Here is a 27,459-nt window from a genome sequence, read left to right as displayed (position 1 = left end):
ATGTCAGTTACAAACTGAAATGGCATTCAATGATCAGCTCATGACCAAGATAACAGTTTCTAAAATTCTATCATTTTACAGGTAGAAAAATACCTGTCCTATAAAAGGACTTTCACCATTCCATAAATGAGTCTCAACAAAAACATACATTCAGAAGCTCACCAACATTTAAAAATTAGTCTCTCAAGATACAATTAGCTAGCTGATTAATTTCCGTAATCCATAAAAAAACCAAGTACTGGATCCAAATTGTGGATTCCTGCAGACCCCTCCCTCCCAAAATAAGAGATCCGAAGGTGACTCCCTGACATGTAAGTTGAATCATACCTTTTTCATCTTTAACGATTGGCTTTATATCTTTTTCTTCCTTAAAAGAGCTAGAGATAAAAGTTAGTATTACTCGTACAGAAAAAATAAAAGAGAACTAAATCAAAAGTATGGTATGTGCTAAGACTGAATACCTACCAGAAAATTAGTCAGAAATAAAATTTTAACAGGCACCTTTGCAAGCTTATATTGGAAATCTCACCTCCCCCCAATACAATGTCAGATTCTTAAAAATCAATTCTATTTAGCTGACGATAACACTTAACAATTTAAGAGCACAACCATAGCAGGTTGAGGAAAACAAAAGGAACTGAAATCACCCATTAAAAATACACAAAGAGAAATCAAACATTCTTTAGAGGTAAACTACAATTGCATCAGTCTGGCTGGCCAATTGCAGAAAAACAGCTCATGTGTGTCATTAAACGACCAATGAAAAGGAGATAGCGTCTGGTCTAAAACTGAGAAAAAACAAACCTCATTTTCTGATCAGCGCCCTCACTGGCTGAGGACTCTTTAGGAGCCGGAGGGACTTCATTACAAGCTTCAAAAGCAAACTTCTTCACGTCTTCTTTGCTATCCCCGGGGTCCGGGCTTGAGGCTTCCGGGGGCGCTTCCGCGGCCTCCTCGCTACAGGCTTCCGTGTGCTCTGAGGCTTTACTACTCTGCTCAATTGGCTTCTCTAGCCCTACAGGCTCACAGTCCGTCCTCTCGTCATCGCCTGTCTGCTCCACGGGCTCCCTTTTCACTACCGCTAACAGGGTGTCTGCCTTGCTCGACTGAGCGTGTGCTGTTGACTCGTTGGCCAAATCTAAATCACCCTCCTCCGGATGGGCGCTGTCAAAAAGGTCCTCTTCCTCCGCAAGTTTTCTGTCTGGCCCCACGCTACTTGTTTCCTGTGCAAATGGCTGCTCCAGCTCGGAACCTTCTTCTTTTACTGGCTCAGATTTACAAGTTTCCCCCAAAATGTCGAGTATTTTCTCATTTTCTACGGATTTAACAGGAATAGAATGGCACAAGGTTTAATTACCAGGGAAATAAAGCAATCACAAATGCGGAACTGGCACGGCGGCCACACTAACACGAAGAGAACTGCTAGCTACACAGAGATTGGAAAACCCGCGGGTACACACACTCAACACTGGTTACACTACCTGCACTCCGACCGACTATAGAGTAAGCCTCTATGCTACATGGAAGAGAAAAGGCCCCCACAGATTTAAACACCTACAACAGTGTGACAGCTTCTCGACAGTCTCGTTCATGTTTTTGTTCAAGTATGGGTCTTCTCCTTATTTTTCCAGTGTCCAAGGTGCTGAATTGAACGCGATCACCATTCAAGGACAGCTCGACCTTCAAATTTCTTTGAATTTCTTTTAACAGAACAGTCCAATAGGAAAACCAGAAATTTCCGCCGGAGGAGACAAATGCAGTCCAGAAGGGGACCAACACGTTGGGAATTTTCGTGGAGAAACTCTGGTTCCTCTTCTGGAATTCAGTCACTTCTCAGGCAATCAGTGCCCTGACCATCGCTTTGTCCTACCTTCACTGCATTAATCTAAATGACTGCAGGAAATAATACAAGATCTGCTTCATGTGTAGAAACACATGGAAGAATCACCGGGGAAGGTGGGGCAGGGGAAGTACTTAAATGCCACTCTACATGGTTAGAGAGATGAAAGTCATCACTACATCTCACTTAACATATCTGACCTCCAGAAACCAGAACAGCACTTCCATAGATCTGGTGATACGAATGGGTTTCCAATCTCTGATCCTTGTACGATCTGGATTGTCCACCATTAAAATAATTCATAAGACCGTAAAAAAGCTTAATATACATAAACAGCTTTAAAAGAAAAGTGAGAAGACTTTCAAACCATAACTGTTGTGTTTCTCTTATCAGTACCTGGCTCCAACAGAGGTTCTTCAATATCCTATTGAGAAAAAGAAAAGACAAAACTCACAGAGCACTTTAATGTTAGCCCGTCCAATCCCCCCTTGTAGTTAGGCCTCTGCAATTGGCAACAACTTCCCAGTCCAGGCAGAGATCACACAGATGACTGCTTTAGACATCACACCAGATCTGAGAAAAATCTCTCTCCCAACATGGAACTTTATGTGTAACTGGAACGTGTCAACAAAACCATTTCTCCACCCTGCTGGACGGCTCTCCCTAACTCCACCCTGGACTGAAGACACTAGCTCCGGCGCTTTGGGAGTCCAGCCCACGTATTTCTGCAGCCCTCCACCTCGCTTCCACCTTGTTTTGTCCATCCTTGCAACAGGCCCCAAAGTCTTCTTTACCCTTTCAACTGGCTAATTTGAATGGCTCGCCAGACCTCAACTCTGACAGAGAAACTCCTCTGGGAAGCCCTTTAGTGTTTGTGTAACCCAATCACTTGCACTTCTTCCTTCTGGTTACATTCTCGTTGGTCATTAACACCATGCCCACTAGGCTGCAAACCCTGACCCTGACAATTTAGCTCACCTGCTTATGCTAAGCATCCCTCAGGACCAAAGTGCAATGGGTTGTTTACACACACACACACACACACACACACACACACACACACACTCACTCATTCTTTTTCACTGTGGAAAATTCACCACTCATGTCAGGTTTCTAGCCATGCAGAACCAGAGAGTAACCTACCGGAGGCACTTTGAAGTCCAATGATGAAGCATCCAAAGTGTTCTCGAAGCCTTCGCCATCAACCTGAAAGAAAAAACGCCAAGACCTCTTTGCAGAGACAGAATTATGAGTGCCAAGGCCCACACCTCACCACTCTCCAGGCCACCTACAGATCTGTTTTCTTCACGATGCCAAACGCCATCTGCAAACCCACTGCTGGATCCCAGTGGCTGCCCCTTAGCCATAGGGGATATGTCCCCAAAGTCCAGTGGCTATCTAAAACTTCAGACAGCATCAGGCCTTAAACACCATGTTTTTCCATACCAACAGACAGGGAGTACACACACCATGGATACATTGGACAAAAGCATGATTTCTGTCCCGGTGAGGATGGCGCAAGGTTTCATCATGCTACTCCAAATGGCGTGTAATTCAGAACTAAGAATTGTTTATTTCATCTAATATTTTTAGACCCCAGTTGACCACAGGTAACTGAAACCTCAGAAAGCAAAACCGTGGGTAAAGGGGGGGATGATGTTACTCTGTTGATCACCTGCCTCCCTGTTTCTAGGCCCGCTCCAGGATCAGGCAGCCCCAGCATCTCTGATAGCACTCTGGCAGCACCAACTGAACGAGTGAGCAGATTCATTCTCCAGGCAGTTTCCCCACACTGGTGGTCAGTATACACTACCCAGCCTCAGATTTCTGAAGCTGACTCAAAGGGAAAGTGAACTCCACATTCCTGATTTTACTTGGTACCAATTATTTTAAAATAACAATAACCTGGCACTTTCGCCTAGTGTACTTTAAAACAAATATTTAACTTGTTTTCTTTTTATCATCTACTACACTAAACAAAGGGTTTCCCTGGTAGTTCAACTGGTATAGAATCCGCCTGCAACGCAGGAGACCCTGGTTCAATTCCTGGGTCAGGAAGATACCGTGGAGAAGAGACAGGCTACCCACTCCAGTATTCTTAGGCTTCTCTGGTGGCTTAGATGATAAAGAATCCACCTGCAATGTGGGAGACCTGGGTTCAATCCCTGGGTTGGGAAGATCCCCTGGAGGAGGGCATGGCAACCTACTCTAGTATTCTTGTCTAGAGAATCCCCATGGACAGGGGAGCCTGGCGGGCTACAGTCCATGGGGTCACAAAGATACGACTGGGTGACTAAGCACAGCACAGCATGCTAAAGGAAAACTAGTATCTTAAAGGTTATTAAATCTGAAAGCTTTCTAACTTTTTAAGTGAAATACAAAAATATCCCTCCCTAAAGATTTTTTCTTAGGTTTGAAACTTTTTTGAGGGCAGGGTGGGAAAGGCAGGTCATGCAGCATGCGGGATCTTAGTTCCCCAATCACATACTGAACCCATGCCCCCTGCTCTAGGAGTACAGGGTCCTAACCAATGGACCGCCAGGAAAACCCCAGGTTTGAAACTTATGACCAGGATGTTTCCATTAACCAAGAAGTCAAGTCTATGCTATGGAAATAATTAACACACAATAGGATCACACAGAGAGAATAAACCAAAGCTCCATGCTAGCCTATGTCAAGCTGTGGCAATGTGTTGAATCTGTGACTTTTGACCTTAAAGGTGTAAAGCTCAGTCCTTTAAGGGTACTTCTTTTCCAGTTTAAAGCTAGAATGCCTTAAATAAAACCAAACTAAGACAGCTGGGCATGCCAAAGTGGTGAGGTTAAACTGGCAACCAGTTCCAGGAGGACCACCACGAAAATTTATGCCAAAAACACAAAGTGAAAAGCTGGCACTATGATGTTGCTTAAGACAATTGAAGTCTTCCCTCATACACAGGAAGTTTAACAGTGGATCCCTTTAACTGGAGGGATTCTTCTAGGCGACAAAGACTTTTCTTCACTGTAGTTCACATCCTTTAATTAACAACTGTCAACTCATACATGGAATACATATTTAAACTATCAACAGGATTATCTGCATGGTGAGATTATGAACTGTTTCTGTTTTCTTATCTTTCTATAGTTTTTTTAAACTTTTCTTTTCAAAGAAAATACTTTTAACAACAGTGTCAGACTTTTGACTTATGCTAAGAATGTATCCCCTACCCAATTACAGAAATATTCTCCAGCATTACAGAGAAGTTATCCATTAGTTAACATCTGATCTGTGTTGAGTTTAAATGGATGCAATTTAACGCCAAGATTTAGACACCAAATGGTGATTTAGCTGCGTGTTATTTAACCAACCATCACCGTGTTCCGTCTTGGCTGAAGCGCACACAAACAGTGAGGAGCCCCAGGGCTGTAGCGTGCTGCACCGCAACTGCGTTACCTACAGCGTGTCCTGTGAACTGAGCCGGGAGCTCCCTCAGCTGCGTGGCCACGTAGTCTTTGCTCTCACAAAGGGATTCCAGGATGCTGTCAGTGCCATCCTCCCCGAAGTCTGGAGCAGCGCTGTTCTCAACTTCGGTTTCTTCTAACACATTAACGTCCATCATGTCAATACTCTGCAAACCCTCCAAACTTGCTTCCATATCCTCCTGTAACGAGGGACGACGAAAGGCATCAACTACCAGGTGGACCGGGACGCAGAGCTCCTGCCGCCCCCTCTGTTGTCATGGCATCTACCTGCCCATCTCTGGAATCTTCTTCTAGGCCATTGTCTTCAGTGCCTTCCTCTTCTGCCTTTTGTTCTAATAACAGAAAAATTGTTCAGTCAGAGAGCACTTGGGTTCTGGCCTTGTAATTAGCTTCTGCAGGACGACGCAGCTCAGTCTTGGTGAGAACATGATACAAGGAAGCTGAATGTGACTGTTCGTCTATCACGTACAGTTTTGTCTCAACTGGAACGTAAGATCTAGAATTTCTGTAATACCATCAAAGTATTTTGATTCTGAACAAAATAGCCAAAGCTTCAAAAGGTTTCCAAACTACTTCAAACTAACACAAACATCCTCAAACAAAAATGAGCAAAGGATAAAAACAGGCATTTCCCAATGATTAAATTAAAAAAGTCATGTCCATACAGCACCCAAAGAACTACACCCTAAGAGTGTGTGCTGGACAACAGACCTGTGAGTTCCCCTTCGCTCCACCCCATTGCATCAAGCCTCTGGCTTTCTGACATTCTTCAGCCCAGAAGCTTTTTTCCACTCAAGGCAAAAAGGCAAAGGCTACCATAAAGTCTATTTTCACCCTGGGCTCTGCGAATGCAAAAGGACTATTGAGAGCGATGCCAGGTATTCCCAATGGGGCTGGAAGGAAAAGAAAGTGGAAACTCTTAGAAGGAAAGTAAAATCTTTGGGCTCCCTGTTATCAACAGCTTTAAAAATGTACATACCTATATTCTAGAATTCCCCTTAGGACGTGCAAAACAAAGGTGACCTGTTCTAAAGGGCGTATACAGACTAATATCCCCAAGAATCGCAAACCATGGCGCGTATGTTTACATGTGGGAGGCCAGTATGGGGGGGTCAGTGGGGATGTGGGCTGCAACAGGGTGATGCCTGGAGACATTTTTAGTGTTACGACGGGCAGTGCTACAGGCATGTAGTGGGCAGCGGCAAAGGATGCTGCCCAGCACACAGTAACACGAAGGACAGCACCCTACCACAAAGTTCAACCTATCAACATTGCTGAGTCTGCAAAATGCTGTGGCATGCCAGTTTTGCAACTTAAGAAGCCTCAGTCTTTATTTTATAGATGTTTAGTTGATTTACAATGTTGTGCTAATTTCTGCTGTAAAATAATTCAGTTATACACACACATATATATATTCTTTTTCACATCCTTTCCATTATGGCTTATTACAGGATACTGAATACAGCTGCCTGCACTACGCAGTACGACCTTGTTGATCCAACCTATACATGGTAGTTTGCATCCGCTGATCCCAAACCACCACTCCATCGCTCTCCCTACACACCCCACCCTCCACAACCATAACTCTATGTTTGTTGAGTCTGAAGAAACCTCAATCATTTATTAAAGATGCCAACTGCAATATCCTAAGTATTTCATTTCCCATTATTATCAATGATTACTCAAGAAATGTGGTTTTATTACACACTGCGCTCTTCACATTATTTAATACCCCTCACAATGCCAGCAGGTTTATTATCTGCATTTGACAGGAGAATTTGGTTCTGCTCCAAAGCTGGGACTCAAAAACTGAGCTGTCCCACCTCCCATTATATCTGAACTGGGCATATCCTTTTGAAACACACTATTTAAAATGCTTGATAACCACACCCAATTTCTCAAGCCTCAAACAGTAGCTTGAAGTGCCCATGAAGAAGGTAAACAGGAGAGAGGCAGACCAAAAAAACCTCACCAGAAAGCACCCTAAGTGGGAGCGACAAAGATAAACGCTGGGCACACAGGCTGCACCCCAATCCCAAGGGATGGGTCTTGACTAAAAACTGAAGGGTGGGGGAACAGAACAGGGGAATGGCACAGACTATCCAATTTTAATCCCAAACGTAACCTAATTTAGAATGATCTTTTCAAAACACACCCAGTTTTCAGCAGTTCTGCCCATTTAGATGAGTTGGGGAAAAGGACTCAAGTTCTGACTTGCAATGAAACTTTCAAAGTTCAGCTTCCTTTCACTTTTGAAAGGCAGTGGTTACTCACGAATTCCCAGAATCAGTCCAACTTTGTGGCGGACTTTGGAAATCTATTGGCTGATGCCTAGTAACCTTGAGGACCTAATTTTCAACCAGGACACCATGAGGACCTAACACTTCGTATAACTAAGCACATGCCCAGACCCCTCTGGAAAACACACTAGCTCTACAACCTGGAGGAGCTGTTCTCTGCCCCAGGATCTTGGGCTTTGGGGACTTCTGTGAAAAAGAAAGGTACCAGTGCCTTTCTAACCCCAACCTGTACTGGTACACTCACTTTACACCAAAAGTAATTATTATCAAGGCTTCCCTGACACAATGCTAACTCCAAGTAGCTTTGAGCTGACCTATGCTTTAACCCATTCAGACATGTACTGGAAGCAGTCAACTAAGTTTTTCTAACGATTCAAAGATTCCTTATAGGAGCCAAAATCATTCTGATGAATAAGCCTAACCTCACAGTTTAAAATGAGCATCTACACACAAAAAAGTTTAAACTTTCAGCTATTCAAAACCAAATTTTCAGATATGGGTAACTTAACAGAAAAGTACAAACAGGCTATCTGTATGTTTCCTGCTGTAGACCCATCCCTCATGATTGGTTTGTTTCAACGGTCCATGTCTTCTGCTGAAATACAGGCAGTTTCACGAGCACTGAAAAGATACCAGTGTTTTAAACGTAAACCCCTTTAAATGTAACCTAACTCAAAAATTTAACCTTTCAAAACAGGTGCATAAGATTTAAACAGTTCACTGAGTTGTGGAAAAGTCATCCTGTTAGAAAAAGCTGTGAAAAATATAAATAGAAGTTGCAGAAAACACAAAGTCTTTTCTTTTTACTTTCTGAGCAGCTGTATCCCACTGCCTGAAATTAGCACTTTTTTAGGTGAATGGGACATGGACAGCTGTAAAAACTTTCGTGCAGCACCCTTCAAGACAACGAGCCCATCGTATGGGAGTTGCAAATTATACCATCCTTATCACAGTAAACTCTGAAAATGAGAACCACTGTTAGTGAGGTTCCCAAGCTTTTGCTGTCAACCATAAAAAGGAAAGGAGCACTGATACATGTTATACCATGGATAAACCTTAAAAACACGATGCTCCGTGAAGGATGCCAGACATGAAAGGTCACATGCTGTATGATTCTACTTACATGAAATGTTTAGAATGCGCAAATCCTTAGAGACAAAACCTCAATTAGATACTGCTGGGGGCAGGGGGATGTGGGAGCTGACTGCTAATGGGGGATAGGTGATTCTTCTTGAGATGATGAAAATGTTCGAGAACTAAGAGTAGTGATGACCTCATAATCTTGTGAGTATACTAAAAAGCACAGCATTATACACTTTAAACATGTGAATTTTACATGAATTATATTTAGATTTGAAAACAAAATATCACACTAGTAAAACATGCAAATGTTCCAACAACCTATTTTGGACCCTAAAGAAGTTGGGTTCTATTGGGTCTCTGCCTGCTGTCATTTTCCTTGGTTTAAGTCCTATTTTTTGAACCAGGAAGACAAGTAGGTGCATCTGGTTGCTCAGGTCAGCCGGGGCAGCTTTTAAGACTGTGCCTTACGCTAGTTCTTTTTTAATCCTAGAAACGAAAGCTGTAATGTTTTTAATTGTTGTTCAGTCATGAAGACAAGTTCGATTCTTGAGATCCCATGGAATGCAGCCTGCCAGGCTCCTCTGTCCATGGGATTTTCCAGGCAAGAATACTGGAGTGGGCTGACATTTTCCTCTGCCAAAGGATCTTCCTGAGTCAGGGGTCGAACCCACATCTCCTGCCTGGGCAGGCGGGTTCTTTACCGATGAGCCACGGGTCTTTTACTTGGCACCTACAAATCCTCCCCAGCACCCTGACATTTACACGTTAGCTGGTGGAAAAGCAACCTGTTAGATGGAGGACAGTGAGGGCCAAAGGAGCTCTCCTGACTTGAAGGGCTAGAAGAATGCTAAAAAAACAGTTCTCTATATAAGCTCTCTTGCTGTAGCTACCCCAAGCAGCAGAAAGTTAAAGTGGATACCTTTCACGAATCTCTTTGTCTTCTTGCTTGTGGCTTCCAAGGCAATGCCAATTTCATCAGGATCCTGCCCTTCTTCCTTAACCGCCTGTTGGGAAGAGACAAAGTTGACAACACTGTTAAGAGCTGTGGGGCACACACTGCTCTTCCTCTGTAACAATTTCCCAGCAACAAAAGCAACACTTCCCTGCAAAGAGCAACTCTGTTTCTGCCACCTGGGCTGTCAGGTCCCCAGGCAGTAGGTGAACCCAGTACCACTTGGTTCTCTCTGGGCCCTTCACCCAAAAGAGCCTGGGGCTCACAGTCAGGGTTGATGAAGTTCCAAAATGGTCCCTAACCTCCACACTGTCTCAACTTTAAGTCAACAATGTAACAAACAGGTTACACTTGGTCTGGCAGTGGGCAAAGGGCTGAGCACTGCTCAAAAAGGCCACCTTTGACCCAGGGCAGGGAAGAACAAAGAACATCCTGGGTAGTGGGGGAGGTTGGTGGTTCACGCCAACAGTGTCTTCTTACCCGCGCTTCGGGACTCCCCGGTGAATTCACCAGGTTCCTACCCTCAACAGCCTGATTCCATGAGAGATGACCACCCGCCATACTCAATTCTGTGTTTAATGCTGAGAAATGGGACAATGAACACAGGATGGTGCGATACAGGAAGTCATGGACTTGGAACAAGTCTTCACTTGGGGGGGGGGGCAACGAGACATCTCAAGACAGACCCCAAAATGACAACAAAGCGCCAGCCAGATGGAGACCTGGGAGAGAAGCCGCCAGGTGCAGGGCACGGTGAACGCAAACGTCCTGGGGCAAAAACTGGCACATCTCCCCTTCCCGGGCAATGTCAAAGGTTCTTCAATCATCCGTTCCGTAGGGGAGAAAACTGAGGCGCTGGTAGGGAACAGCACCTGTCCAAGGTCACACAACCCTGGGAAAAATCCAGGGGCTACCCTAAGACTAAGACGGGCTTTCCCAACACTGCGATGACTGAATGGAAGAAGGCGACAAGGCACAGAGAGGGGCGGTGTCGGGCCAAGGTCACACAGCCGACCCGAGGTTCCTGACAGTTCGGACCGGAGTTCGCAACGAGAGATGCAGGCCGGGGGCGCCTCGCAGTAGGGAGTCGCAGTGACAGGCCCGCGCGGGGGCGTTACTCGGTCTCTGGCGGCACCCCAGGGCCCCGGGCCGCCTCACCTTCTTGAGCCGCTCCATCAGGACGCTCTTGTTGCCGCCCGTGTCCAGGTTCCGCTTCTTCAGCTCCGCCCGCAGGTCGATCACCCGCAGGTCGCTGAGTCGCCGCGTCCCGACCTCTGAGACGCCCGAGACGACAGCGGCCGTGCCAGAACCCGAGTCGCTGGACCCTGCTAGAGTCTCCGCCATCCCGGGTATGCTGTCCGCGCCAAGTACTTCCCACACCGCCGGCGGCTGTAGCGGCTCTGAGCACAAAATGGCGCCGCCAGAGAGGAAAACGCACTGGCTTCCTCCCGCCCCCTTTTCCGGCCGCGCACGCGCGCCGCCCGAATAGGCGTTCTTGGCCGCAGTCGGACGCTCGCGCATCGACCAACCGCAGGCCCTCGGCAACAGTGCGCAGGCGCTGTAATTGCTGTATGTAAGCGTCTTGGCAGTTCGCGGCGGGAGGCCGGCGAGACGTAAGGCGCCTTGTACCTCACTCACAGGGCTCTCACTGCGCATGAGCAGAAGCGGCCCCGGGCGTTGAACCCGCGCCGGGTACGCCTGCGCAGAAGAGAGGAGCGCCGTAGCGGTCGGAACGGTTCTCTTACTGGCGGCGCAAGTTCGTCCTGGGAGCTGCGGTTAACCCGGCCCAGTTCTGTGTGAAGTGGTAGGCAGAACCAGGGCCCCTAGAATGGCGGAGTCTCTGTCCGGCTTAGGCGATTCTGGTGCGGCGGGCGCAGCGGCTCTGAGCTCCGCCTCGTCGGAGACCGGGACGCGGCGCCTCACTGACCTTAGGGTGATCGATTTGCGGGCGGAGCTGAAGAAACGGAACCTGGATTCGAGCGGCAACAAGAGCGCTTTGATGGAACGGCTTAGAAAGGTAGAGCTGGGACCCTGGGGTGTGTGGGAGGTGGGCCGGGGAACCCCGGCGGCCGCGACGAGGGGCCTCCTGGCCTCGAGGTCCCGCCCCCCACCCCCGCCCCGGTCCCGTTCGCGGCCTGCCGGGGGCCTGGCGCTCCGGGCCTCTTCACGCTTCTCTCAGGCCCGAGCGGGATCGCCGAGCCCCGGCGGGCCCAAGTTCAAAGCCCAGCGCTGCATCGGAGCGAGAACAAGAAAATCTCGACGCGAACGGGGGAAGTTCGAGGTAGCGGGTGACATCGACCGAGGGCTTGTGTTATCCGTATCAGCCCCTGCTTTTTAGGGCTTCCTTCGGCTGCTTTCATCCCGATCTCTGAAAGTGGACTCGGAACCTGAAATCCTCGCTCCGCCCGGGGAGTCAGGGGATTCGGCCAAGGTCCCTCGGCCGGGGAGGGGAGGTCGAGATTTGAACCCAGGCCGGGCGATTTTCTGAGCGTGTGCTGGTTGCGGGGACCTCCTCTGGGGCGAGAGATGCTGCTTGATCCGTTAGGGCCTAGAAGTCTAGAATAGGGGGGTACTTTACGAAGTAACCTTATTAAGAGGGTATTGGGAGCGGGGTTGAGGGAGAATGGCTCGGCGACTCAGCCTGGCAGGAAAAGTGCTGCTTGTAATAAAGACCAGAAATGAAACCTACGGTTAGACTTGAAGAAAACCTAAGGGCTCTGCCAGTCTCTTGACCCGATCTTGAGCGTGAACGACATTTCTTTTAATCCTCTCTAGAGGGTCTGTTTCTCTTTGTGTCCAAAAGAGAAAAATATTAATTCTTAATCGTTAGAGTTAAGGAAGATGGCCCAAAATGTGCTTGGCATGCTACCTATAGCATATAAACATTCAAAGTGCAATTGCTGTCACAATTAACTTTTTTCTCTGTATACACTGTGTGGTATTTGCAGTCTGGGTGTTACTGATCCCTGCCTTGCGGTGTTCTGAGGGATGCGTTGGAAAAGCAGAGAGTTAGTTGTGCTTTTCTGCACTCCCTGTTCTATGTGATTCTGGTGGCTTCTTCCTTTCACTGACTCTTGTCTTGGGACTTCTCTGTGATCTCTAACTATGCCTTGTCACCTATTCCCCCCCGCCCCCACTCCCCCAAGCAGTGCAGTTTGTGACTCATTCTACCCTCTCCTGTCTCCCAAACAACAGAGGATCGGGTTTTTGTTTGTTAGTTGCTGTTTAGAGGAAGTGGGGATTATTTCCTGTTACCCAGATAAGGAAACTCAGGCTGGAGAGTGGTGAGTTACTTGCCCTAAGTCAGTAGTGCCTTTGTAACTCAAGTGTGTGTGTCTTTCGCTATGGACGCTAACACCCTCTAAGCAAACAGGGCAGGCAGTTCACCCATAGAAGTGTTACCGGAAGAAGATGCAAGGAGGGGAGAGTTGGCACCCAGGGACCTGTGATCCATGGTATTACTAGCCATAGGGCCTCCTGTCAGTAAAGGAAAATTGGTGGGGGGGTGGGGGTGGGAGTGGGAGGCTTTAGCCATTGTTCCCCCAGATAGTCCACAAGCCTTGGATGCTGATAGGGTGGCATTGAACCTTCCTGTCAGGCTGTTGGTTGAAGCTGGTATGATCTTCCACCAGCATCTCTGAGGGGAAAAACCCGTTCCTTATTCCTCTCCTCTTCAGTTTCTTAGGGATGTGCTCAAAAATGCACAAACACCACTGGCGTATATACCCATCTGCCATCTTACGCGAGCAAGTCTGGAAGTACTGGCGCTCTTCTCTTCTACTTCTGTCACCTGTTGTTTTGTCCCTTCTTTGGTTTGTGTATTTATTTATTCTTTTAGGAAGAACAAAAGAGGGAAAGGTGGAGGTAACAACACACAAAGAGTAGTTTGGCCAGGCCTGTAAGGATGACTCATAGCCTGTAGTCCCCCAGGGACCACCCTGTAAACACTGCACCTGGACGAGATGACCTGAGGGGCGGACTGGGCCGCCTGTCTGGGGTAGTTGTTGCATTCTCCTGCTGGTGGTCCAGAATCTTTTGTTTCTAGAAAGAGGGTAGGGACTTTCTGTTTGAACCCTTCTTCAGGCCAGGACATAACTCCAAATCTTCTTTCTGGCTGTAACTTCAGAGAGAAGGGAGAGGTTTTTTTTTTTTTTTCTTAGTACAGTTTAGGTGTGGAGCCCCCACACCTAACTTTACCAAGCTAGAATACTCCTGAGAATCTTTGAGACTTCTGAAACTACAAATAGAGCTCCATTTGAAATGGATTTAAACAGAATGTGGGCTCCCAGGACTATGCAGTAGAGAAAGGGTTTTCAAAAATCTGATTTTGAAGCCTGGTGTCTGGGGATATCAGCATTGACAGGGTTGGTCGGTGTTCCTTTGATTGATTGTTTTGTGGCATTTTTTTTTTCCCCCTCCTCTGAGTGCCTCCTTGGTGGCCTACACAGTGCTGAACATAAGTGGGAGCTAGTCAAGTGAAGGACAGGCTCTTGGGATGAGAAGCGGGACTTGCCAAGAGATCCTTATAATTTTCTGTTCAATGAAGCAGGTTCCCTGGTGGTTGACAGCAAGACCTCAGGAATCCGACAGAGAGATGAGCGAGGGATGTTGTAGTCTGTGTCCCATCCCGTGCCATGTCCCATATTCTGTCCAGATGGTGCTAGTGCGGGTGTTGAAAAGGGATCAGGGAGAGAGATGAACAGTACAGTGTTGAATAATGTCATAGGTAGTTTGGCCCAGGAATAGGGTCAATCAGATTGTGGTGATAATTCTAAAAATAAGCTGACTGTTCGATGAGTGCTTGCTTTTCGTGGCTAATAGGAATTCTCCTGACAGCTTTCCAGGGTAAGAACTTTAATTAGTCCCTCATGCCAGAGTGAAAAAACAAACTCGGAACAATTAAATAAGCCTGCCTGAGACCAGGCAGCCAAGGTACGGTAGAATCAGTCTACCTCTGGGGCCCTTGCTGCAACAGAAAGAAGGACGAATGAATGAGTAGGGAGAGGCCCTTTCCAGATCAGTCCCTGAAGCTTCTGTGGAAGTCAAGTCTGTGTGCTGCCTTTTTGGGTGAACTTTTCTTTTCCCTTCCCTTTAGGCAATTGAAGATGAGGGAGGTAATCCTGATGAAATTGAAATTACCTCTGAAGGAAATAAGAAGACATCAAAGAGATCCAGCAAAGGTATGGAGGGTGATGCTAGGAACTTCTTTCAATCTGGCTTCCTCTGCTAATGTGCCTGTGGACTGCCCTGTGAATCTTTGATGCACCTTGAATGAAGGTGTGCATTTTCTTTCAAGATCTCTCCAGTGTATTTTTGTTTCCATGGGATTTGGGAAGTCTCAGCATGGAAGAGGTACTGACACCTTTACTTATTTTTTTCTGTAGGTTTCTCGGCAGCTGTTGCTTATCCAGAGTCTTAACCTTCTTGAGGTAGAGAGTGTTTAGGATTACTTGAGTCTCAGACCTATTGCTCTGACTTGTGGAAAATAACTTGCCTTTTAAATACCGCCTGGCCAAAACAGAGTTGTCACTTTTACAGATGCTGCTTTCGAAACTGCCTACCGCATGAAAGCCAGATTCCACATGGCATTAATGACCCTCACCATTGCCCCAGATGGTCCCTTCCCGCTTCCGCCCCACCACCTTTCCTCTATTACATCCACCTGCAATCAGGTCCCAGACGTGTGGTTTACTCCACCCACTCCTCTTCCCCATCTGTCTGCATTTGAGTCCTAGTTCATCAAGAGGCAACTTCTGATCTCACCAGTAGCAAGTCTTCTCTCCTTAGGTCCTCTGCACTGCCCTGGCCTGAGTTTCAGGTTGTTGAGGACAGAAGCTGTGTCTTCCTTGTTTTCCTACTTAGTATTTGCTCATGAATTACTTCCTAATTGAATTCAATGACATCCAACTACTGTTTTAGGAAAGAATCAGCTAAAACTGGGCATTTGGGCTATCCTGAAAGTTCTCTAGGTAATTGGAGGTTTTGTTGCTCAGGCCCCAAAACAAAATGAAATTCTTTCACCTGGCCAGTGGTGAAGACCTGGGTGTGAAATGTCTAAGAGGCAGGCACCAATGTCGACCAGGTTGTGTGGTGTATTAGCTCTGGGAGAAGAGCAGTCAGTGACCTCACTTTGAAATGAAGTCACTGTGTGGTCCACAGTTAATCATGCATTTTTCAATTTGCGCAAGTCAATGTTTTTTCCAAAGCAGAGTACTTAAAAAATCAACAGAGAGCACAATATTATAATTATCCTTCAATTAAAAATAAATAAATTAAGGGAAAAAAATTCAACAGATAGACTATTATGGGGCAGGGGAGAAATAGAGCCTGTGGAGCTCCTTTTTTGCTTTCTTTTTCTCTAACAAAAAAAGAAATCCTTGTGTTAAAAGTTTTTAGGAACACAGATAAGCATTAAATAAAGGAGGCAATCCATTATTGAGATTATGGGCATATTTTCCCAGACTTCTGTGTGTCTAAAGTCACCTAAAAACAAAATACAGAAGGATTTTCACACACCTGTGTACCTTTGTCTTTCCTTAAAAAACTGTTCCTACTCCCCACAGTATTCTTTACTTTTTTTACTTAGCCTGTAAATGGCATTTTCAATAGTGCTGAAAATAAAAACCTCATTTATTTAACAGTGAATAATCATTCTTTGTATGACTGTACCACAGTTGAGCTCCTCAGTCTTATTATTAGACTATTTGTTCCAGTTTTCAGCATGGCCGTGAACCAGAATTACCTCTGCTGAAGGAATATGTTTTTGTTAACTAGAGAAGTAGAATTCTTGGGTCAAAAAATATGTGCATTTTATTTTAAAAATAGTTCTTAACAAATAGTTCTCCAACAGGCTATACTGGTTAATAACTAGCAACATCAGGGAATGGCAGAGGGTGCCTGTTTCTCTAAATTCTCACTTAATGCTGAATATTATGTCTTTTTAATGTTGCCTCATATATAGAAGAAAAATAGCTCATTGTATGAATTTCTCCACAGCTAAAGTTTTTATTTATATTTCTTCACAGGTTAAACAGTTTCTGATAATCGACTGCCTTTATTTTCTGAATTGCTTTTTCATGCCTGTTGCCTATTTTTCTGCTGGGTTGTTAGTCTTACTGACTTTTGATAGTGCTTTCTCTCTATAAAATGTTACAATTGTTTTTTCCCAGTTTGTTATTTGACTTAACTACTTTGTGGTGTTTTGGTCTTTAGAATTTTAATCTTTAATACAGGCAATGCAGTCAACCTATATGGTTTCTAAATTTTATGAAGGTCGCTCAGTCATGTCTGACTCTTTGCGACTCCATACAGTCCATGGAATTCTCTAGGCCAGGATACTGGAGTGGGTAGCCTTTCCCTTCTCCAGGGCATCTTCCCAACCCAGGGATCAAACCCAGGTCTCCCTCATTGCAGGTGATTCTTTACCAGCTGAGCCACAAGGGAAACCCAAGAATACTGGAATGGGTAGCCTATCCCTTCTCCAGTGGATCTTCCCAACCCAGAAATTGAACTGGGGTCTCCTGCATTGCAGGTGGATTCTTTACCAATTGAGCTATTGGGGAAGCCCCACAATAGAGGACAGCATGCCTGAACAGGGACTTGAACCCTGGACCCTCAGATTAAAAGTCTGATTCTCTACCTACTGAGCTATCCAGGCTCCTATTTTAGGAGCTGTCCAGGCACCTAGATTTTTTCTTGTATATTGAAAGACTGTCCTTTGCTTTAAAATTGCTTTTTAAAAAGTTTGCATTATGGAGTAGTATTTACCGTTTTATTTTGAGTTCGTTCGGAATTTATTTTTGCATGTGATGTGAAGTAAGTAGGGATCAAAACATGGATTTTTAAAAGTATATATATTATTTATTTATTTGGCTGTACCGGTCTTAGTTGTAGCATGTAGGATCTAGTTATCTGACCAACAGTTGAACCTGCATTGGGAGCGTGGCGTGTTAGCCCCTGGACCACCAGAGAAGTTCCAATATGGGATTTCTATTAAATTTCTTGTGCCCTTGCCCAATCAGTCATACTTCCTACCTGTCCCTCAGGGAAAAAAAAAATGATTACTTTGACCATAGATGATTAGTTTTGCCTGTTTTAAAACTTCATCTAGAACCATTCAATATAAAGTTGGGCAGGTGCATGCCACTTGTGGGAATCTTAGTTTCCTGACCAAGGATTGAACCCAAGCCCTCAGTAGTGAGAACATGTAATTCTAATCACAGGACTGCCAGAGAATTTTCAGTACAAACTCTTTTGTGTCTGGTGTCTTAGCTTGGAGTAATTATATTTTGTAGTTAAGATTTTAGCTGAAAATAGAGGTGGTTTTTTTTTTCCTGCCCTGTTTGAACAAATTCAAAATTGTTTGAAATCTGGTTGTTTTAATCAGAATCCTGGAAAGCATGAAAAGTGGAAGTGTTAGTTGATCGGTGCAACCCCATGGACTGTGGCTGGCCAGGCTTCTCTGTCCATGGGATTTCCCAGGCAAGAATACTGGAGTGGGTAGCCATTCTCTTCTCCAGGGGATCTTCCCCACCCAGGGATCAAACGCCAGTCTCCTGCACTATCAGGCAGACTAGAAAGCATACCTCAGGTAATTTCAGCATTCCTCCAAAGTAGTTTTACACCAGTACTTTGTTTAGTTCTTTTAGACGCTTTTAAAATAATTAGCAACAAAGTAATTTAACTAGAAGAGCAAAGTCAACATGTTTGCTTTTTAAACTATTGCCTGATTGTGTGTTGCAAGCATGCATGCCAAGTCATTTCACTTGTGTTCGACTCTTTGTGATCCTGTGGACTGCAGCCTGCCAAGCTCCTCTGTCCATGGGATTCTGCAGGCGGGATTACTGAAGTGGGTTGCCATGCCCTCCTCCAAGGTGTCTTCCTGACTCAGGGATCAAACCCACATCTCTTACATCTCTTGCATTGCAGGTGGACTCTTTACCTCTAAGCCACTGGGTTATTGGGTTGTTTTGTTTCTTTTGACATGATATCCCTTCTTTCTTTTTTAAAAATGACTATCAAATACATTTTAATAATTGGCAAAATTTTGAATAGATTCTTTATAAGAAAATATAAATAAATGGCCAATGACCACATCAAAAATTGCTTATCATTAGCTAACAAAGAAATGAAAATTAAAGTGATTTGAAATACTAGAAAACAACTGTTTAAAAGATATAGAAAAACAAACTTCCATACCTACTTCCCCCTACTGCTGTAGAATATGTAAAATGATACAGCTATTTTGGGAGAAAAACTGGCACATCCAAAATTAAAAATTCATCTAAAATGTTAATACAACCCAAATTATTCAGCTCCTGTATCATTAGCTAAAATAAATGAAGTGTAGATCCACAAAATAATTTGAACATGAATGTACAGTATATCTTTTTTTAGGAGACATAATTTCATGCTTAGAAATGATGTAAGAATAATACAAGAAATTCTCATAAATTCTCACCCAGATTCCCCAGATGTTGTCATTTTTACATTTGTTTTAACCTTTTCTTTCTCAACGGAGAGAGGGAGGACAGAAGAGCGACATGGAGGGAGGAAGAAAAGGATAAAACAAGTGTAATATATGTATTTTTCCTTTTCTGCTGAACTACTTGAGAATAAATTACAAGTACATGTGCCCCTTTGTCCCTACATTCTATAGTATTTTCTAAAAACAAGAAAATTGCATAACTATATATGTAGTTATCAAAATCAAGAAATTAATATTGATAAAATACTGTTTTCTAGTCTTATTTAGATTTGGTCATTTAGGGTCTTGCATTGTCTTCAGTTATCATGTCCTCTTGATCTCCTTTAATCTGCAGCACTTCCCAAGACTTTCTTTGTGTTCGTAACAGTACTATTTTTTTTTAAGTACAGACCACCTATTTTGAAACCTGTTTTTCAATTTGGGTTTTATTGGGAGGTTTTGTCGGCGGCGGCGGGGGGGGGGGGGGTTCCTCTCATGATTAGGTTCAAATTATATTCTTTTGTCAGAAATACCACCGGAAGTGTGGTTTTTCTGTTTCCCTCCTAGGGGCACATCCTGACAATTTGCACAAGTGACTTAAGGGTATTGGTTGGGTTTCTCCACAGAAAAGTTTGTAATTGTGTCTGCGGGGACAGTGCCATATTCTGTGCAGTGCAACCAAATTTTTTTTTAAAAAAAACTGTAAAGAAAAATAAATTTAGCTACTTGAAAGTTTTAAAGTTTTAAGTCTTTCCTAATAAAACATACCATAAATAGATACAATTGGGAGAAAATACTGCAATGCACTAATATCTAGAAAGCATGAAATATTCCTGCAGATTAATAAAGAAAATAGACAATCCAGTAGAGAAAGGACAGAGATGATGAATAGGCAGGTCACAGATGAAAGGAAAACAAACAAGGCCTATGTTCAAAAAAAATTTCCTTAAAGGAAAGCAAATAAAAAGAGATAATAATTTTTGCCTATTACACTGGTAAAAATTTACATAATTCTCAATATCCCACATTGACCAGGGGGTGAGGAAATGGGAAGTCATTGGAAATGGTAAATTAACAAAGCTGCTTTCGGGACAGGGGTGACTAAACTAAGGAACTCTATAGCATGAAATAAATGATGGGGCTGAATCAATGTATAAGGGCAAGACTTTTCCAAGGCCTTTATTGAGTAACAGACTGTATACACAATATGATTCCATACATAACAAGTTCATTTCCTTTTGAATGTTATGTGTGTAAATCTGAAAGAAAATGGTTTCAAGGACCACCAAACTGCTATCAATGGTTACCTCTTAGAAGTGCAACGGAGAGAAGGGAGAATAACTTTGTCATGTATTTATTTAGGAGGGTAGATCTTTTATTAGTAAACTAAAATTTACCATGAAGTGGTATGAATCTTTTAATGAGTTCAGTTGAGTTCAATCGCTCAGTCGTGTCCGACTCTTTGCGACCCCATGGACTGCAGCATGCCAGGCCTCCCTGTCCATCACCAACTCCCGGAGTTTACTCAAACTCATGTCCATTGAGTTGGTGATGCCATCCAACTGTGTCATCCTCTGTTGACCCCTTCTCCTCCTACCTTCAGTTTTTGCCAGCATCAGGGTCTTTTCAAATGAGTCAGCTCTTTGCATCAGTTGGCCAAAGTATTGGAGTTTCAGCTTCAACATCAGTCCTGAACGTTCACACATTGAACATTCAGAACTGATCTTCAGAATGGACTGGTTGGATCTCCTTGCAGTCCAAGGGACTCTCAAGAGTCTTCTCCAACACCACAGTTCAAATGCATTGATTCTTCAGCGCTCAGCTTTCTTGATCTGCCAACTCTCACATCCATACATGACTACTGGAAAAACCATAGCCTTGACTAGATGGACCTTTGTTGGCAAAGTAATGTCTCTGCTTTTTAATATGCTGTCTTGGTTAGTCATAACTTTTCTTCCAAGGAGTAAGCGTCTTTTTATTTCATGGCTGCAGTCAACATCTGCAGTGATTTTGGAGCCCAAAAAATAAAGTCTGACACTGTTTCCCCTGTTTCACCATCTGTTTGCCATGAAGTGATGGGACCAGATGCCATGATCTTAGATTTCTAAATGTTAAGTTGGCTTTAAGCCAACTTTTTCACTCTCCTCTTTCACTTTGATCAAGAGGCTCTTTAGTTCTTCTTCACTTTCTGCCATAAGGACGGTGTCATCTTCATATCTGAGGTTATTGGGATTTCTCCCAGCAATCTTGATTCCAGCTTGTGCTTCCTCCAGCCCAGAGTTTCTCATTATGTACTCTGCATATAAGTTAAATAAGCAGGGTGACAATATACAGCCTTGATGTACTCCTTTTCCTATTTAGAACCAGTCTGTTGTTCCATGTCCAGTTCTAACTGTTGCTTCCTGACCTGCATACAGATTTCTCAAGAGGTAGGTCAGGTGGTCTGGTATTCCCCATCTCTTGAAGAATTTTCCACAGTTTATTGTGATCCACACAGTCAAAGGCTTTGGCATAATCAATAAAGCAGAAATAGATGTTTTCCTGGAATTCTCCTGCTTTTTCTATGATCCAGCAGATGTTGGCAATTTGATCTCTGGTTCCTCTGCCTTTTCTAAAACTTGAACATCTGGAAGTTCACAGTTAACGTATTATTGAAGCCAGGCTTGGAGAATTTTGAGCATTACTTTGCTAGCATGTGAAATGAGTGCAATTGTAATGTAGTTTGAGCCTTCTTTGGCGTTGCCTTTCTTTGGAATTGGAATGAAAACTGACCTTTTCCAGTCCTGTGGCCACTGCTGAGTTGTGTGTATGAATGTATTTGTGTAATCAAACAAATTTTGAAAAATATTCACCTGCTCACATCCAGCCAGTCACACAGGGTACTGGGGGTTAATCCCAGCAGAAGAGAAGGTTGTGGATGAGAGAAGGTTATGGAGACAAAAACCATGCAGTCCTTTGGTTTGGAGATTGCGAATGTGGGAGGCGTTTTTACTCTTTGGAGGAAGAATTTGAGGGGTGCCTTTTCTCTTAGTAGTACCAAAAACAGTTGCTTTAGTTTTTGCCACAGTGGTATTTCTCATTCACATTAATTTTGGATTCATTGAGACACATTGTTTTTCATCTGTGGAAAGCAGGGTATCTTTGCCAAATAGTGGTTGTTGGTTAGCATCCTGATGGGGGTGTGCTTTCCATAGTGAAGACTGGATGTTCTTAGGACTGCACATCCTCTTGACATTGCTTGTTAGGGCATTTCTTACCTGGGACAATTCTCCCCTGGGAGGGCTTCAGGCTGCATTGTACCTGTGTGTACTAGTTGAAGTGAGATCTGGATCTGCCTGATGAAAACCTGCTGCCTTTCTTGTGAAAGGGAGAAAGACAGTAGAAAGGGTGGCAAGTTTCTGGTAGTCTACTTAGATTTTTCCTACTAACTCAATGGAATTGGGCAAAAGCCAATGTGCATATTCTAGAATGGTACGAGTCTGTGGAAATGTTGCTGGTGTATCTTCCTAGCATATTTATAAAGACCACTGGGTTGAGTTCCAGATATTTTTGAAAGTTTAAGGTGCGTTTTGCCATAGGAATGTTATACAGTGGTACTGAGATTCCCAGACAGCCACCGAGACTATTTACACATAATGTATTGTATACTAGTATTAGTGTCACAATTCCTTGTGTTCCTAAATAAAATATTTCTGAAAACATGAGTGAAATATAGAATATGGAAAAATCAAGTACATATAGTGTAAGAAAATTCTCAAGTGTAAATTTTGGTATAAATGATTTAGGGTTGAGCTTTTTCTCTCCCTCTATCCCCCCCGCCACATTTTACACATTCTATGTACACTTAAGATTAATCATTAAATATAGGTGGATTAATGTCTAGTACTTTTATATTACTTGAAAAATACTTAGTGACCTTAAAAAATTTATCTTCACTTTGCGGGGAAATGATGATATCTCCATATAATGCTATGAAAGAATATAGAAACATGTTCACAAAATACTAAGTGCAAAGATTATAAAATGGCAGTACCATTTTCAAAACCAGCGTATGTGTATGTACGTAGCACAGTATGGGAAGATATCCATCCCCCACTGTATGACAGCTCCACTGCTCACTCTAGATGGTAAAATGCTGAAAGGCTTCTACTTCCTTTTTGCTTTTCTGTGTTTTCCTTTTATGTGATTGTCTCTGGGAAAACACATTTCACATTCCTTAACTAAAAAGCAGCACTTTGTGGTTTTGTTTTTTTCTTTGTTTTGATTTTTGTGTGTTTTTTGTTTGTTTTGGTTTTGTTTGTTTTTTCCCATGCAGCTTGTGGGATCTTAATTCCCTGACCAGGTTTTCAACCTGAGCCATAGGCAGTGAAAGCACAGAATGCTAACCACTGGAGTGCTGGGGAATTCCCCACAGCAGCACGTTTGTATAAGATACTCTTCTCCCCATAACCAAAGCCACTTAACAAGAAGGGCAGGCCTGGAAAAGGTCTGGTTGCCTTCACCTTATTAAGAAGCCATTTCCATCTCCTCAAACTTCCAGTTGATAAGAACAGAACCACTTCTAATAGCTCCAGTGCCACTCTAATATTTGGCCACCTGATGAGCTGAGCCAACTCATTGGAAATGACTGATTTGGGAAAGATTGAGGTCAAGAGGAAAAGAGGGTGGCAGAGGATGAGATGGTTAGATAGCATCACTGACTCAGTGGATGTGAGTTTGAACAGACTCCAGGAGATAGTGAAGGACAGGGGAGACTGGCATGCTGTAGTCCACGGGGTGCTAAAGAGTCAGACACGACTTAGCAACTAAGCAACAACAACTTCTACTAGGGGGTAGATTGGCCCTACCATTCCTGGATTACTGTGTTTCTAAATGGAGAAGAGCCATTTAGAAGGCCATGGAGAAGGGTGTTTCAGGTTGTCATCTTTCTTCAGTGCTTAAAGCATATAAAAATGAAAGTTGTCACTTCTGGAAAATGCATATCATTGATCTCATGCCATAAATTATTCCTTCAGGCCGCAAACCAGAAGAAGAAGGTTTGGAAGATAACGGGATAGAGGAAAATTCTGGGGATGGACAGGTATGTGAACTTCGTCAGTGATCAGCTCCGTGCATGGACCAGTGACTATCATCCGATGCTTGTATTTTTCTTTGTCACAGGAGGATGTTGAGACCAGTTTGGAGAACTTACAGGTCATCGACATGATGGATATAAATGTGTTGGATGAAGCAGAGATTGATAATGGGAGCATTGCAGACTATGTGGAAGATGACGATAACCTCCAGGAGTCCCTGTCTGACAGTAGAGAGCTAGTAGAGGGGGAGATGCAAGAGCTTCCGGAGCAACTTCAAGAACACGCTGTAGGTACCTTGGCAGGGTCTCCAGGATGTATCCTAGGTGTGATAATTCCTCAAATAGCCTAAGAGATGATAAGCTTTATATTTGGAATTATGTTCTTTTAATGCCATTTCAGTACATTTGACTTATCCATTCACATGTAAAAAATTAGATGAGTTTGAAAAGCACACTTTGCTTCATTGAAAAATGGTGTCTTGTGAGGAGTAATTGTATCTGCTCTCCATCTGAATAGTGTAGCATTAAGCTACATATACAATTCATACACCACATTAAGTCAGACCTGTTAATTTAGTGGATTATGTTATTTCTGTGAGGATGAATATTTCTCAGGTAGACAGAAAAAGACAATTGAAAATAGAAACTAGGAGACTTCTTTGTAGGAATTTCTAGGGGTCGGTCCTAGGCGGCACCTCATTTTCATAGCTGCCTCAGTTCTTTTATGGAATGTTTCATGAGTGCTATGGGAGAAACGAGACCATGTGCTCCGCCAGTCCATCCATCCACGAATCGGATTCCTTGAAATGTGTTTGCATTTCTTTTGGAACTGATCTCAGTACCCTTCACAGTAGCAGGTTGTCATCTTTGAATGGCTGTGGCAGGGGTGCGGTGGTGTAGGTTATTTGGACACAGATAGGGAGGGTATGCAGTTGTTTATCTTTTGATGAGTCTCATTCACTAGCTTCCTAAGAAGGAACACCAAAAACATGAAACTGTGAAACCCTTCCTAGTGACTGCTTATTTAAGGCTGTTTTATTCCCCGTGATTAGAAAACAATATATTCAGTAACAAAAGCCTGAAAACTCCTAAATGTCTGTCAGTAAAGGTTAAATTTTAGAAAAGGCAGAGGAACCAGAGATCAAATTCCCAACATCCACTGGATCATCAAAAAAGCAAGAGAGTTCCAGAAAAACATCTATTTCTGCTTTATTGATTATGCCAAAGCCTTTGACTGTGTGGATCACAATAAACTGTGAAAAATTCTTCAAGAGATGGGAATACCAGACCACCTGACCTACCTCTTGAGAAACCTATATGCAGGTCAGGAAGCAACAGTTAGAACTGGACATGGAACAACAGACTGGTTGCAAATAGGAAAAGGAGTACGTCAAGGCTGTATATTGTCACCCTGCTTATTTAACTTATACGCAGAGTACATCATGAGAAACGCTGGGCTGGAAGAGGCACAAGCTGGAATCAAGATTGCTGGGAGAAATATCAATAACCTCAGATATGCAGATGACACCACCCTTATGGCAGAAAGTGAAGAGGAACTCAAAAACCTCTTGATGAAAATGAAAGTGGAGAGTGAAAAAGTTGGCTTAAAGCTCAGCATTCAGAAAACGAAGATCATGGCATCTGGTCCCATCACTTCATGGGAAATAGATGGGGAAACAGTGGAAACAGTGTCAGACTTTATTTTTTGGGCTCCAAAATCACTGCAGATGGTGATTGCAGCCATGAAATTAAAAGCCGCTTACTCCTTGGAGGGAAGATGACCAACCTAGATAGCATATTAAAAAGCAGAGACATTATTTTGCCAACAAAGGTCCGTCTAGTCAAGGCTATGGTTTTTCCTGTGGTCATGTATGGATGTGAGAGTTGGACTGTGAAGAAGGCTGAGTGCTGAAGAATTGATGCATTTGAACTGTGGTGTTGGAGAAGACTCTTGAGAGTCCCTTGGACTGCAAGGAGATCTAACCAGTCCATTCTGAAGGAGATCAGCCCTGGGATTTCTTTGGAAGGACTGATGCTAAAGCTGAAACTCCAGTACTTTGGCCACCTCATGTGAAGAGTTGACTCATTGGAAAAGACCCTGATGCTGGGAGGAATTGGGGGCAGGAGGAGAAGGGGACGACAGAGGATGAGATGGCTGGATGGCATCACTGACTCGATGGACGTGAGTCTGAGTGAACTCTGGGAGTTGGTGATGGACAGGGAGGCCTGGCGTGCTGCAGTTCATGGGGTCGCAAAGAGTTGGACACGACTGAGCGACTGAACTGAACTGAAAGGTTAAATAACTATGGTTTAGTGGACCCAGTTGTTTAAGCGGTAACAGCATTGACTAGAGGTTGGTCACTTAACTTGCTATGTGACCTTGGATAATTCACTTAACCTCTCTGAGCCTCATTTGCAAAAATAGGTTTGAGGAAGTCTAATTAGATGAATGTTTATTGCTAACTTAAAGCAGAAGTCATCAAGCTGGCCAAAGAGTTATTGGAACACAGCCACACTTATTTGTGACAGTTGTCTATGGCTGACTTCTGACAACAGTAGCAGTGTAGAGTAGTTATGACAGAGACTATCTGGCTTACAAAACCTAAAATATTTACTATCTGGCCCTTGACCTCGGTTTAGAGCAGTGTCTAGTGTATAGCAAACACAGTAGGGTTTTTGCTACTATTTCTAAGATATTTATTATGACTTCCAGTAATACAGTGACTACTCCTGTATACCATATCAGTGAACTAAGCTTCTTTGTGTGAACTAAAATGATAATCTCTAAGATGGATGCAAAAGTAAGGCAGGAACCAGAATAATGTGCTATCAATCAGGTAGACAGAAGAAGGGGAGATGGTCTTTGACACGAGTGTGTGTCCATGCCCTTAGGAGCATGCATAGAATGTCCTGAGATGATTGTGTCAGGGGAAGGAAGGAGTGGTGCAAAATCTTAGTCATGTAAAGGTAATAACAGTACATGCTCATAAAATATTTGAAAAATATCCTCCCCCCCCCCAAAATAAACTAACATTCTGGACTTAATAGCAAACAGTCTAATTTATTGAGTCACACAACAATGATTTTATGAACCCCCTTTCTGTGTTGAGGAATCCCTCACCTCACTGGACAGAGCCCAGTTCATACCAGTGATTCTTCCCCTGCAGGTGGGGCAGTGATGGGTCACCTGGGCTTTGCCAGTCCTGTGCTCCTGTCCCCTACATTCAGTTTGAAAGTTGATGATGCTAGGAGGCAGTGGTCCCAGAGATGCCATTCCCATGCA

The 27,459-nt window shown here is 43.7% G+C and overlaps 2 protein-coding genes and 1 non-coding gene across 11 annotated transcripts in view; 1 reads left to right on the top strand and 2 right to left on the bottom strand.

Moving 5' to 3' along the window:
- SAFB2 (scaffold attachment factor B2) overlaps positions 1-11,044 on the bottom strand; it is a 29,663-nt gene extending 18,619 nt beyond the window's left edge. For 2 of the 5 annotated variants that reach the window (XR_015166788.1, XM_086409885.1), the window contains exons 1-8: positions 10,795-11,044; positions 9,604-9,688; positions 5,569-5,633; positions 5,277-5,480; positions 2,984-3,046; positions 2,237-2,264; positions 805-1,315; positions 328-377 (exon numbers count right to left, since the gene is read on the bottom strand). Coding sequence is in view for 2 of the 5 variants with exons in the window: in XM_086409885.1 (XP_086266011.1) it covers positions 328-377; positions 805-1,315; positions 2,237-2,264; positions 2,984-3,046; positions 5,277-5,480; positions 5,569-5,633; positions 9,604-9,688; positions 10,795-10,980 (1,192 nt within the window). In the remaining 3 variants the exon portion in view is untranslated. The remainder of the gene's footprint in view (positions 1-327; positions 378-804; positions 1,316-2,236; positions 2,265-2,983; positions 3,047-5,276; positions 5,481-5,568; positions 5,634-9,603; positions 9,689-10,794) is intronic. The other 3 variants (XM_086409887.1, XM_086409886.1, XM_086409888.1) reach the window with 3 other exon arrangements.
- A 294-nt stretch (positions 11,045-11,338) lies between these two features.
- Positions 11,339-27,459, top strand: part of SAFB (scaffold attachment factor B) — a 60,978-nt gene continuing 44,857 nt past the window's right edge. For all 5 annotated transcript variants that reach the window (XR_015166787.1, XR_015166786.1, XM_086409881.1 and 2 more), the window contains exons 1-4: positions 11,339-11,653; positions 14,732-14,816; positions 24,118-24,182; positions 24,263-24,467. Coding sequence is in view for 2 of the 5 variants with exons in the window: in XM_086409880.1 (XP_086266006.1) it covers positions 11,465-11,653; positions 14,732-14,816; positions 24,118-24,182; positions 24,263-24,467 (544 nt within the window). In the remaining 3 variants the exon portion in view is untranslated. The remainder of the gene's footprint in view (positions 11,654-14,731; positions 14,817-24,117; positions 24,183-24,262; positions 24,468-27,459) is intronic.
- TRNAK-UUU (transfer RNA lysine (anticodon UUU)) lies at positions 17,221-17,293 on the bottom strand. Its single transcript has one exon. It is a non-coding gene; the product is annotated as a tRNA-Lys (tRNA).

The sequence above is a fragment of the Bos grunniens genome, chromosome 7 (genome assembly GCF_055505025.1).
Source record: "Bos grunniens cultivar Pamir isolate PY7600 chromosome 7, Bosgru_T2T1.0, whole genome shotgun sequence".
NCBI classification, from domain to species: domain Eukaryota; kingdom Metazoa; phylum Chordata; class Mammalia; order Artiodactyla; family Bovidae; genus Bos; species Bos grunniens.
The sequence above is the reverse complement of the archived record's forward strand: the minus strand, read 5'-3'. Positions and strand labels throughout refer to the sequence as shown.